Source organism: Musa acuminata, chromosome BXJ2-8 (genome assembly GCF_036884655.1).
Source record: "Musa acuminata AAA Group cultivar baxijiao chromosome BXJ2-8, Cavendish_Baxijiao_AAA, whole genome shotgun sequence".
Classification (NCBI taxonomy): Eukaryota; Viridiplantae; Streptophyta; class Magnoliopsida; order Zingiberales; family Musaceae; genus Musa; species Musa acuminata.
Genome location: NC_088345.1, coordinates 49,573,342 through 49,586,677, shown reverse-complemented (window position 1 = coordinate 49,586,677; position 13,336 = coordinate 49,573,342). Strand labels below are relative to the sequence as shown.

Genomic DNA, 13,336 nt, shown 5'->3' with positions numbered 1-13,336 from the left:
CACGGCACGTCACTTTTAATGACGAATTAATTAGATCAGAGTGATTATTAATCTTGTTTATGATATGTATTAATATAAAAATAAATAATATAATTTGAATATGATAAATTATAATTCTTATTTGTCTATCATAATTCTTAGGATGTAATTTGCATTTGTTATTGTTAGTTGGAAATGGGTCGTCCGTTTTCTCATCATGCAATCCACCGGAGCCGTTGGATCACACGGCTTTTCACCATCAATCATGAAGCTGGGTGCTGTCGACGACTATAAATGTATGCACGGCAGTTCTTCGCTGTTCTGTGGTTCGTATTGGCGCCGATCCGAAGCCCAGAAGAGGGGGAGAGAGAGATCGAGGCAGAGCCCCGGTTGGATCGGCAATGGCGTCGCAGAAAGAGCGCGAGAGCTTCGTCTACATCGCCAAGCTGGCGGAGCAAGCCGAGCGCTACGACGGTAGGTGTTTGATTCCCGTGATCTCGAACGCTAGGGTTTCCATCGATTAGGGTTCTTGCCGCCTTCCCACCCGATCCGTTCTGTTGGCGGCAGAGATGGTGGATGCGATGAAGAAGGTCGCGAAGCTCGACGTGGAACTCACCGTGGAGGAGCGGAACTTGCTCTCGGTGGGCTACAAGAACGTGGTCGGCGCAAGGAGGGCTTCGTGGAGGATCCTCTCTTCGATCGAGCAGAAGGAGGAGACGAAGGGCAACGAGCACCACGTGAAGAGTATCAAGGAGTACCGCCACAAGGTGGAGTCGGAGCTCTCGAACATCTGCGCCGACATTATTGCCCTGATCGACGAGCACCTCATCCCCTCGACGTCGGCCGGGGAATCCTCTGTCTTCTACTACAAGATGTTAGTCGTGTATAAAATAATCCTGATTCTGTTCTGCGGATCTTTATGGTTTTGGGTGGTCTAATTACAGGAAGGCCGACTACTACCGTTACCTGGCGGAGTTCAAGTCTGGAAACGAGAGAAAAGAAAACTCAGAGCAGTCTCTTAAAGCGTATCAGGTCTAGATTTTTGGCTCCATTTTTGTTTCCCAAATCTACATTTGTGCTGTCTATTTTGATTTGTCTGCTCTATAGGAAACTATTTGCATTGCCACAGAGATAGGTGTTTCCGCTAGAACCTGCTTCTGGTGATAATGTTTGCTTGCTGCAAAGTTCATCATTCTTATTCTATGTCTTTGTTGCATGCAATCAAATCCTTACATTTGTCGTTAGGCTGGATATTATTGCTATGAGAACACGATACATGATGAACTTGTATTATTTAAGATGCTTATATCATGATATATTTCTTGGTGGATGATTAAAGTTTCACTTGGTATTAGCTTGACCATGTGTGTGCTCTACCACTGGAGGTATCTCTTTTTCCTGCCAAACTTTTACACAGGAGAACATTTGTAAATTTCTACCATCCCATCTATGACATCTCATAGGATTCTCAGACTGTCCCCTGTTTGGATTTTTTTTCTTTTTAGCATCTGTAGTCTTTGTGTTTTGTTTTCCAGGAGAGATGTATCCATGTTTCATTGACTAACTAGGATTTTGTGCTATCTGCTGTGAATTTAATGTTGTTCTAGTTCGCTTGTTGCGCTTTTTTTCTGAAGCATCAGCTGTAACTGTTTGCAGGCAGCTACCAGTACAGCTGAGGCAGATCTGGCTCCTACTCATCCAATTCGATTGGGTTTAGCATTGAATTTCTCGGTATTTTATTATGAGATCATGAACTCACCTGAACGGTATGGTACATCCTTTTAGAACAGCATTTCAGTTGTGTGTCAGTCGGCTGATTTGTTTTCTTCCTCTTCAAATAACTTCTCAATATGCAGGGCTTGCCACCTTGCCAAGGAAGCTTTTGATGAAGCTATTTCCGAGCTTGACACACTGAGTGAAGAATCATACAAGGACAGCACATTGATCATGCAACTGTTGAGGGATAATCTTACCTTATGGACTTCTGACATCCCTGATGACGGAGGTAATAATTAATAATTTTTAAGTGTTATTCTTGGTGGCATATGAGAGAGCATACTTTCATGATAAGCTAATATTTGCTTTTGTTGATCAGTTTACCATCTTCTAACAAGAAAATTACTTTGTATCATCTAAATATAATTCTTTATCAGTTTAGGATAACAAGATCGTTGTAGATTCTCAAGATATATATTTTTTCATGATTTCTCTTCCTGTTTTGTAAGTTTGGGGTCGTCTCCCATATGGAATTAAATACCAAAGACATTTTAGAACAATTCATTTCAGATTTGGTTCTAGTTACCCAATTAAATCATTTGTAGGTTAGAAAACTATAACTCGGTACAACAGTGTTAATGAATATGAACGTGAACATGGTTTTAGTTTTGTCTCCTAAACTCAGATTATGACGACCATCATTTTATGGTCAAATATAGAGATGAATCCAGTTTGATCTTAATTGATACAATTCTATTGCTAAGATATGTAAATCCAATAGGTATAAATGCATATGAAATAATTCATGGTTAAGTAATTTATAATCAGCATAAATTGCTATGTTATTGACAAAGTTTTCGTCTTACTGAAGAAAGGTATACAAGAACCATAGTTTAAAGACTATGATGGACCAGCATTTTAATTATAGTTTAAAGACTATAATTGGAGGATCCAGAATTTTAATTATTAGCTATGAAAATACTATGATGGACCAGAATGGTAGAGTACGGTGCATCAAAGATATATTTCACATAACATTTTGTACTGTTTGTGTAATGATCAAATTTGTTACTGTGCTGTTACTTGCTTCTATGGTTAGTATGTCTCGAGGTACTGCTGCCTGCTGTGGGCCATTTGAATTTTCTCTGTAAGAATTCTCTTCCTGTAGATGATCAAACATTTCAGTTAGCATACTTATCCATATTTTTTTTTTTCAATTTTTAGTTGAGCTTATAATTTTGCTCTGTTGATTTGTCTGATGAAATCTTGCTCTTTGTTGTAATCTCTTGTTTACTGTGGCAATTTTCATTCTCGTCGTAATTAATAATGACTTTTACGACTTTTTTATTGTAAGTTACTGTAGCTACCATTTTTATTTCTAAAAGGATTTCTATTGATCTTTTTCCCGTCATTTGAGCAGCAGTAGAAGACGCCATAAAGGAGAGTAATGGGAAGCCTGGTGCGGTCGATGATGCAGAGGTTGGTTTCTTTACTTGCTGAGCCCAATTAACATACCGATTGAATTCAGTCCACATGTTGGTGCAAAATTAGGGACCAAAAGCTGGGAGATAGGTCGCCCTTCCATGGTATGATCGTAACACGATGTACTTGGATCCGATCCAAGTGCGTCCTCAAACTCTGGATATTCCACCATTTGGACATGATCCACAACTAGTGGATGCTAAGGCGCATGTTCGTCATGGTTTACCCTAACCACACACGTTACTTAACATTGTACATCATGATATGAGTGAAACTGATATCACGACATGCCATCTGAATTCTGAATATTGGAAAATGGTTGCAGTGAAGAGGGAACCAGGAGGATACGATCATGTGGAGGCAGCATCGTCACCTTGCTTGCTTCTAAAGGGGTTCCAGTTCTTAAATTATCTATCTGTACTCATGTCTTGTTTCGAAAGACTTGAGTTAGGAATTCATCTGAACTTGGATCGTGCATCTCTTTTGGGTAGTGGCTGTGTGGTTGGTGCTTGATGTGTCATTAGTGTCGAGTGTCATTTTTCTTGTTACTGTATCGAAATTCCTGTGATTGGAAAGGTCAGTCGTAGTTTCCAAAGGGCAGGAGTATAAGAAGAGCAGAAAACCAAATCGCTCAGTACAAGGATCGTGCTTATAGAGACACTTGAACTGCCATTGTCGGTGCACGGTGACGAAGACGGATGTCCATTTAATTCCTCGTGTGAGTCTGCACGCACATTGAATAGAATGGTCGGTATTAGTATATCTATCGCACATGAGGATCTTCCTTGCTTTTTGTGTTGGTGGTTTAGTGGGAGATTGATATAATTCATATGCCCTCCTAATATATTGATATCAGATATCAGTCTAACATGCTAGCCTAAGATCGTCGATACGATACACTATCCTGCTTACGTTGGTGTCCCGACTGTTCGATTTTATTATATTCCCCTAACACTAGCACTATCAAATTGGTAGAATTTAAAACAGATATGGCACATCAATAATTGTTGGCACGTCGATCATTTAAGCCACCATTAAACTCATGGATTTCATTTAATCTGAAGTAACTTTTTAAGTAGCGAGGAGGAACCAACATGATTCTTTGATCTGTGATCTGTGAATTATTTATTTATCCTGTCACGGGCACCGTCCATTAATTTTAGATCATTTGCGAACTAGTAGACCTGATGGACCAAAAGGCTCCCAACCTTTTTCCTTGGTGTCGCATTGCAAAAGCCGATGCAGAGAGAGACAGAGTAGCGCAGTCCTGCAGCAGATGCTTTGGACCGGTGTGGAAACAACTCGACTTTAATTCAAAAGCATGGCTCAGAACACGACCACTATCGAAGCCGCATTATGACAAACCGCACAGTCGCCGTTGGGAACGATCGTCACCATCAATCAAACCTTTTTCTTCTCAGTCGCTGTTCCTGATGCGATGACTCGACCCGATGTCACTCACTCCCTCTTTTTTTCTTTCCTTTCTTGTTGAAGAAGACCAAAGGATTCGAGGATTCCGCGTCAAGAATCCCATCCCAGAGGTGAGCAGTCTTCACGCTGTTCTTCTTCGATCCATTTATTCGGATCAGGGCATAGCATTTATTTTCATGGATGCAAGTCTGCGGCGTATCCCTTCTCCATGAACTGGATATCTATAAGCTCGAATAGAATCCCATCTCTGTGTCATCAGAATTCAGAGCTGTCCTCCTCCAATGCTCCCCACCCCCCCCCCCCCCCCCCCCCATCTTGGTTTCTAAACCTGCGGTAGATTAGAAACAACAACCACAGCAACGTGACATTTCTGCACCAAATCGGGCTCCACATTGCTCTGATGCCAATCATGCACGCATCTCTCCTTATTTAAGATGCAGCAGTACAAAACACATGGATGAGAGACATGAGTTGCAGCAGTTCAAGTGTGGAGTGAATGAATGCGGTGGAGTCGGAGGCATACAGAGTACAAATAGTTCTTCGTGGTACTCAAACATGGTGGTGGGTGGCCTTCATTGCCGGTGACCACCGGGACCAGAAGCTCCCGAATCTGCTTCGCTAGTTGATATCCATAACTCACCTCACCAATCTCCTCCTAGTTTTTGAAATTTGAATCGCCTCTTCCGAATGCGCGTCTCCTATAAGTGTGTCTGTGCGTCATCTTGATCTCTGCACATCCAACTCTCTTCTTTGTTTGCAGGGAAGACGCGAAGCTCCTTCGACTCGATGCCCATCAGGACAAGGTAACGTATGTTGCTGTAATGTCACTGAGGTTCTTCTTCCAAGTCGCTGTTGATCCCATCTGAGTTGAGGTTTTCTGCCGTGTCAGAGGGCCAGATTTGCCTCAGCAGCTCCCACGAGCCCCTCTGCGCCCCATGACGACCACCGCCATCTCCGACGCCAACCTCCTTCCCGGAATGGCTGTCGAGGTATCCTGAGATCCTCACCCTCAGTTAGCGAGATCCCTCTCTCTCTCTCATCCTAACTTGTTTGGCAGAGGAAGCGAGGCACCAAGGTGGAGGACTTGGAGGCCAAGTTGAGCAAAGCCCAGGAAGGGCTCAGGAAGGTCGGAGACCCACTCCTGGACTCTGCTGAAGACGTCAAGATCGATGATGAGAAGTTCGACAAGGAGTTGGAGCCCGAGTCCGAAGCGGCCGAGCTCAGCTCTCCTTCGCCCACCGATGAGACAATGATCGAACATGGGCTACACGAGAGCCCAGAGGCGGTGGAGCTCAAGGCCATGATACTGGCGAAAGAGGAGGAGGTACTGACTCTTTTGGAAGAGAACATGATCTTCAAGAGAAGAGCCGAGGAAGAAGCCGCGAGGATGGCCGCAGCAGCGGGAGCCAGAGAAAACGAGCTGAAGACGAGGATAGAGTCAATGGAAGAGGAGTTGAAGGAGAGCACGGCGAGAGCAGCAGAGCTGGTGCAGCACTTGGCGGTGGCGGAGGGAGCAAAAGCCAGACTCGAGGCGGAGATGAGGCGGCTGCGGGCACAGACGGAGCAGTGGCGCAAGGCAGCTGAGGCGGCAGTCACTTTGCTGGCCACCGCCGGTACACCTGACAAACACCTTGGTGGTGTCGGATACTTCGGACGATGCTCGCCGTTGATCGCCGGTGAATCGGAGGAGGAGATGGCTGGAGGAGCGAGAAGGAAGGCGGCGGTGGGAATTCGGATGTTCGGAGAGCTGTGGAAGAAGAGAATCCAGCAACAGCAGCAGCAGCAGTAGTAAGCATGGAAGGGAACAACAACAGCAGCGTCCTCCTTGTCCTCCTCCTGCTTTTGCTGCTCTCAGCTTTGGCTGTGTCGGTCGAAGACAACCAAACCAACCACTTCCTATTTTTGGTAACCTTTTAACTGTGTGTTGGAGCTGCAACGATGTATACATTTGTGGCGAGATGGTTCGGAGCCTTAAAAATGTCCAAACGTTGTTCGGCACGTAAATGAAGTGTTCGTTTCCTAAATGGTTTGTACGATCCTAAATGGTTTGTATGTTCATTCATCACTAACTCTCACTCATTTTCCTTCTATATAGATACGATGAGACTCTATAAATTCACCACTAAAGGGTGTATTTGTATTGTATTTGGAATATATTTGAAATAGGGTCTAATACACATTTCTAATATGATTTTTTTTTAATCTCATTTGGCTTGGATTTTCCCTTATCATTTAATGCTCATTTTAGCTCAAATTCTGATAGTATTTATGAGATGCTAATGTAATTTTTTTAACGGGTAATCAAAATAAATCAAAATAATCTAATTTTAATAGAAGCATAGTAGGTAATTTTGTTAATTTTTTTGGAAGAAGTTTTAATTTGAACATCGAAGAAAAAATGATATTGTTTTCCTTTGAAGCATGGTATGCAATTTCTAATTATACCGTCCGGTACGGGTGTTACATACCGATCCAACGATATATCAGTACGTAGACCGCTCGCTACCGGATGGACCGTGCTTCAGTGTTACAGTAAGAAGAAGAAATATTTAAAATCGTTCAGTAAATCCTGGTGTATCGCTCGGTATGTTTTGATGTACACCGGTACGATATTGCATACCTTGCTTTGATGAATGTAATAAATTTTTATTAAAAATATTTTTTTTTATACTTGATGATAATTGATAAAATATCATCTTTTTATATAGATAAATTTTTAAGATCTTCGATGAAGATTTATAATATTCAATAATATGTTTTTTTTTTTAAATATTTGTCGCTTCCTCTTTCTCCTTGTTTAATAGATGTTTACATATCTTTAAAGTAATCAAATTTATTTCATGAATAAATCAATTAAATTATGATTAAATCATCTATTTTAATTGAACTATACTACTTTTATTTTATTTTCTTTTTTGAAGATATTTTAATTGTAGCATCAAAGATAAAAAAAAAAAAATGTTTCATCAACATCTCTGCATTGCATCTATGAAACAATTGGCTGAGCTCAGTGACACATATTTATTAATAAATTATATATTATTTATGTTGAGATTGATAAATATTTTTAGGAATCTTAAGAATTAAGACAATTTAGTTACTAACTCCATCAAAGATGTACAAACGGAGTTAATGCTCGAGCGAGACTAACTCAATAATATATATATATATATATATATATATATATATATATATATATATATATATATATATATAATGACCGTCTTCCTAAATCTCCGTTACCCGCTCGCGTTTCTTATGCGTTTCTAAGATGGTGGGTCCCCTCGCCCCTGCCGTCCCGACTGGTACAAGCCGTCCAAATCAGATTCCGAGACCGCCAGCACACCGTTGACCACCCACCGCCACCCTGAAGTCTCCATTTACGTCACTGTCCTCTCCTTCGAATACGTATATATATATGGCAATGATAATAATAAACATAATAAGTAAAAGTGTCTCTTCAAACGTACGCCCACTGCCTATCGGACATCAATCATCTCACACGAATTCACTTATACAGCGTTCTCATTGAACTCTTTATGAGTAAAGAACTCAAAAATGCTAGCCAATCGAATAGACCCACGACGCCACCGATCGAGACAAGAACACAAAAGCCAGCGAGAGAGAGAGAGAGAGAGAGAGCGAGGCTCCATACATGGCTTCGCTTGCTCCACCGCAGCTGTCGCTTTCAGAGACGAACACAGGAGCATGGGCATGACATGGAGCTCGTCCTCCGCCGCCTCCGTTTCGTACGCCCGATCTTCTTTTTCGCCTCGGTGGCGGCGACGGCGGTGGGGAAAGTGATCTATGCGTGTGCGGTCAAAGCGGGACTCGTCTTCTGTGAACGTGGAGAGCCACGAGTTTTAACTGAGGTGGCTTGGCATGGGAAGTCACTTTGTCTCCAATAATTGCAGCCCGCAGGAACGATCGCTTGCGTCGAGCGCGACCCAGTAGTAGTTAATACGACTCCGGCTCGAACAGAAGAAGAAGTTGCCATCAAAAGCTTCGACAGTGCCCCGAGAATCTTCAAAAGCAGCAAAAGAGAAAGAACAAGGGAAAGCGATGGAGCGGCATGCACTTCTGTCCTCCTCCCTCACTCTCACCGGATCAGCAGCAGCAGCAGTTACTCGCGTGAGTGCGGTAGATACCTTTCCCCACCCGTCACTGGCTCATCACTCTCTCGCCTACTTGCCGTGTGATGGGAGCTGCACCGTGAGCCGTCACCATCTCCGATCACCTGCATGCAGGTAGGTGAGATGGAATTATAGCCAATAGGCTATGTGAACCCCTTCGAAGTAAATTCGAACAAGCAGGGGAAGAACTCGTTAGGATTCCAATGTGTACGTACAGAGTATGATTTGTAGGAAGAATTTTATGCATGAAAATGTTTGGGCAATTTACATGGCAATGGAACACGAGTTAGATCTAATCCTTAGATTGCACGTAGTGACCATTGGGTTGAAGCTAGTCCTGCACCGAGCGTACATGGAGATCCAAAAGGTCGGCACCTGTTCTTGTCTGTTCCTTTCCTTATGCCGCAAATGTTTGTGACCTTCACTTGTGGCTGCATCTCATTCCCCAATGGTGAATCCCTGCTTTCCTCTTGTATCATCCCTATTCACTGTTCCCATTATGGGTCGCTTTGGGAGAGAGGCCTGTACTCCTGTATTACATGCAAAAGGCTGCTTGTTGGCAAGCTTTTCATGGCAGTAAAAGATGGATAGATAGATAGATAGATAGCTCCGTAGGCCTACAGATAGATACAGAGAGAGTCTCTAATTTAATTGGCACATTTATCTGTAATACATGTTTTGCTGTTTCCCACACAACCAGCTTTATGGCAGTAATTGGACCAGATAGATAGATAGATAGATAGATAGATAGATAGACAGATAGAGAGAGAGAGAGAGAGATCTTTAATTCTTGTTTTGCAGTCCCAAGAATTAACCCTTTAAGTAGTCTCAGTATATATATTTTGTATATTTTATGTTGTTGTTGTTGAAGCTATGAGTTGGCAAACGTGACAATGCCTTGCATTGTTCTTGGGATAGCAGGTAGATGAAGTGTCGGCCGAAGTTTAAAGGATCTCTCTGTGTTCGGTTGCTGCGCACTCGGAGCTTCTGATATCGAGGTTTTAGCTTCGTCTTCAGAAAAGCCTTTCTTCTGAGATTTTAAACGAGGTTTTGTACAGAGAAGAAAGGAGGAGGAGAAACATGTTTGGTTTTCCAAGTTTGGGTAGCAAAAGCAGGGTCGGAGGTCAGGGTTGGCCTACACCAGGCATCTGTCATTCATGGACGACCACCACCCCTGCTACTTCTCGAACTGCACGAGCCTGTTGTCCCCCAACCTTGATCGGTAGGCAGCCTTCTTGTACTCGCCCCATGTGAACTCCTTGTACTTGCTCTGCTTCCCCTCCCCCATCAGCTGCGGCAGCGGTGCAATCCTCTGCGCCGGTGGCGGGCCGAAGAAGTAGATCATGGACACGCGTGGCTTGACGCCGTTCGCCGCCACCCGGTGCCTCACGCTCCTGAACCTCCCGTTCGTCAGAACCTGTGTGCCGACCATGTCGAGCATCAGCAGATGGGCACGCAATGTATCGTGCGGAAGATGATGCGGAGCAGACTTCACCTGCAGGCAGTCGCCGACGTTGATGAAGAAGGAGGCTTGGTCGGGCGGAACCGAGACCCAGCTGCCGTCCTCGAGCGAGATCTGCAAGCCTGAGCTATCGTTGGATCGCAAGACCGATATGATCTGCGGGTCCGTGTGCTCTCCGAAGCCGGTCAAGCTGCGGTTGAGCCCTCGGAGCTGCGGGTACGGCGGGTAGTGGTTCAGCCTGATGATGCCGTCGCTGTGTTCGTCCATCGCAAGCTTGCTCAAAGCATCTCGCGGCTCGATCTTTAGACCTTCGGCCATCGACCGGAGCACGTCGGAGGCCATCTTCCTGACGGCCACTAGGTACTCGCTTAAAGCAGAGCTGCAATGGCATCCACAGGTCGGTACCAGAAAAGAAGGTCGAAACCTGTCACGTCTGAGCTCATACCGGAAAGAGCAGGCCGTCATTGATGTGCAGGACAAGGGGTCGGAGGTGACCACGAAGAGGAGGTACTCCAACCAGCCGACGTCGCCATTGACGCCAATCCTCTTATCCCCGTATCCGAAAGGGTTGGCGGGGCCAGACTTCTCCTTCTCCACCTGCGGCAAGGAGAAGAACTTCACCGCCTCTGCCTCCAGTCTCCGCATGAGCTCCGCGGGAATGCCATGGTTGACGAGCTTAAAGAAGCCCAAGTCTTCGCAGGCCCTGACGATGGCTTCGCCTGCCCCGGGCCTCGACAGGTCGACGACCGGGATGCCGGGGAATCGAGCGCCGTGTTTGGGGGAGCCGACGAGAGGGATCGAGTGAAGTGCAGGGTTGGCTAAGACCACCATGGCGGCTGTGCAGTGCGAGGACACGGAAGAGCAGGGAAAGGAGTCCTGACTTGGTATTCCGTAGTAAGAGCTGCATGTGAGGACTCCGTGGGCTTTATATAGCCATTTCGTATGGTGTCAATGCGGATTATTTGGTGGGAGATTAGAAGAAGACGGTCAATGTTTACTTAATACTCTAATAGCAATAGGAAAGATTAGGTGTTGAATCGGAGGTCCATAAAACTAGCCTTTACTGTATTGAATGACTTGGAACTCGAAGCAGTCAAAGGAATGTTTTCATGTCCGTGTTCTTCAGTCGACTAATATGCCAATAACAGAAGGCTAATCACGTTATCTCTTTGATGCCGTGTACAAGTGCGCTTAGCCGATCGACGACTCCACGCTAACTCCATTCACATTGTATGGATGAGTGCGGCGTCGACGGCTGATGGCGAGTCCTCCTCACGACGGTCAATTTAGCCGCCGCAGTCGACCACGGGGACCTCTCCTTCTTCGGATCGGATCCAGACCGCCCATCTCGCCCAGGAGCGCATCTCAAAGCACTCTTCGTGCTCCCTCGACTTACGTGATCCTTCACGCTTTGCTACCACTACTATCCTGTTCGTGGAGCATCGCCGATTGCCGACATGGGGTTTCTCTCGGCCGCAGAGGAGATATTGGAAACGACTGGTTATCCAAACTTGGAGCGGGGAATCATATCAGGCTGGATAAGAAGAGAATTCGTGGTGTGATACGTGATGTGACTGCAGCTCCGATGTTTCGACCAATGGCCATGAAGCCCACACGGCATTGTCCTCCGTGTTGAGGACGCACAACCGAGCCGAACAACGCAACATGCAAAGTCGGGTCAATTCATCATCCATTTCGCCTAATTCTTGGCACAGAGAGAGAGAGAGAGAGAGAGAGAGAGAGAGCGAAGTCACATTGAGTAGAAAGCCAATCCATCGGCAGTCATCATCACGGCGAGGGTGATCGCACAAACAATTCTTATGGGCCATGACGTTCGAGCAGTCGATTGCACTATAGGATCTGTGGATCGTACCTTCCATCTTTATCCATATCAACAGGGTCAGGATGCTCTAACTTCATGGTGGCGTTGTCTTCTTCTCTTAGAGATATAGCGAGGAAGTGAGTCTCGGACGTCCTCCGTTTCGCTTGTCCATGGAGCGGACCGTATGCTATGGACAGCATGAGACAACGTGGTCGCCTCAGGTTCTTAGCTTTTGTTGTCGACGAACTGTGGCGTGGGACCGACGTCCTTTCCTGCTCCATTTCGATTTGTGCACGCAGTGCCCGCAAGCAATTCGACGGAATTGCGGCTCGACTCCTCCGCCCTCGAGCACCAAGTCGGCGACGTGACAAGCATGATCGCATGTGTCGACAACATCAATTGGAGGGTTGCGACGGCTGGTTTTGGGTTAGTGTTCCGATACGTTGTGTGCGATGTCGGAGCACGCACGCCCGATTCCTGCTCGAGGATTCCGCCGCCGAAGCAGCACCCCCGCCGCATTGTTCTGGACTTTTTTTATCTCTCGTCAGTTCCTCGGCGTGCTTTCCATCTTTTCATCCTCACGCGCCATCATTCGGCGGTCGTCAGCGAAGTGCCGACACGATCGACAGTAACTCCTCGACCCGTTTCCTCGCTTGCTTATCCGCTGGAGGAAGCAGGTGACCGGGGAGACCGCTGCTGCCGTTCTTCTTGGCTCGTATAGCGGATACATGGAGATGGAAAAAGAACCGAGGATCTGATCCCCCGGAAAAGTTGGTGGATGTACGAATCGAATGCCTGAAATGATTAGTCTGCTGTTTCCGATATCGCTCTCTACAAACAAAAAAATTTGTGTAGATATTATTGACGATCGAGGATTCTCGAAGCCACGGAAACAGTGACGATAAGTGGGCTGACATGAGGCCGAAAAGGACTCACCGAATGCTTCCCACCGTCCCGTAGAGGACTGTTCCCAAGCCCGCATCTCGAGACAATGTGAACCGTGTGCTTCTTTTGGAGGCGGGGAACTACAGTGATCACTCTGGTTTTTAGTGAGTAGGTGAAGGATTCATCGAAACGTGTCTTTTAGCGGTAGGAGATGTTGATCGTCTCTTTCACGTCGCAGGTCTATTCATTTGTTCTGATTCACATGCAATTTCGATTCGACGATTCTTGGATATGATATCAAATGTAAACATCAAAAGAAAATAATCTTTATTGATTTGAAATAAAAAAAAATATCAATTACATGGGAACACTCAACTTAAGAATGCAAGTTGTCTTGCACAATAACTGGATACTCTCGACAAGTAA

General features: G+C 45.3%; 3 protein-coding genes across 5 annotated transcripts; 2 read left to right on the top strand and 1 right to left on the bottom strand.

Moving 5' to 3' along the window:
- Positions 1-293: 293 nt before the first annotated feature.
- On the top strand, positions 294-3,965 carry LOC103996126 (14-3-3-like protein B). Of its 2 annotated transcripts, none has more exons than XM_018830897.2 (7): positions 294-453; positions 547-853; positions 924-1,011; positions 1,636-1,745; positions 1,836-1,984; positions 3,119-3,174; positions 3,503-3,965. In XM_018830897.2, the coding sequence occupies exons 1-7, from the start codon at positions 381-383 to the stop codon at positions 3,503-3,505; spliced, it is 786 nt and encodes a 261-aa protein (XP_018686442.2). In that variant the 5' UTR covers positions 294-380; the 3' UTR covers positions 3,506-3,965. The 2 variants fall into 2 exon arrangements, with proteins under 2 accessions (XP_018686442.2, XP_009415239.2); XM_009416964.3 differs by having other exon boundaries at positions 3,116-3,174.
- A 582-nt stretch (positions 3,966-4,547) lies between these two features.
- On the top strand, positions 4,548-6,632 carry LOC135580928 (interactor of constitutive active ROPs 4-like). 2 transcript variants are annotated; one of them, XM_009416967.3, is made up of 4 exons: positions 4,548-4,718; positions 5,369-5,411; positions 5,498-5,597; positions 5,666-6,632. In XM_009416967.3, the coding sequence occupies exons 2-4, from the start codon at positions 5,395-5,397 to the stop codon at positions 6,395-6,397; spliced, it is 849 nt and encodes a 282-aa protein (XP_009415242.1). In that variant the 5' UTR covers positions 4,548-4,718; positions 5,369-5,394; the 3' UTR covers positions 6,398-6,632. The 2 variants fall into 2 exon arrangements, with proteins under 2 accessions (XP_009415242.1, XP_064978590.1); XM_065122518.1 differs by lacking the exon at positions 4,548-4,718 and adding an exon at positions 4,941-5,229.
- Positions 6,633-9,753: 3,121 nt separating this feature from the next.
- LOC135619981 (gibberellin 2-beta-dioxygenase 3-like) lies at positions 9,754-11,114 on the bottom strand. The gene is made up of 3 exons (XM_065122517.1): positions 10,649-11,114; positions 10,237-10,582; positions 9,754-10,158 (listed from the first exon to the last, which is right to left on the bottom strand). Exons 1-3 carry the CDS (start codon positions 11,032-11,034, stop codon positions 9,919-9,921), a joined length of 972 nt encoding a protein of 323 aa, XP_064978589.1. The 5' UTR covers positions 11,035-11,114; the 3' UTR covers positions 9,754-9,918.
- Between the last annotated feature and the right edge of the window lie 2,222 nt (positions 11,115-13,336).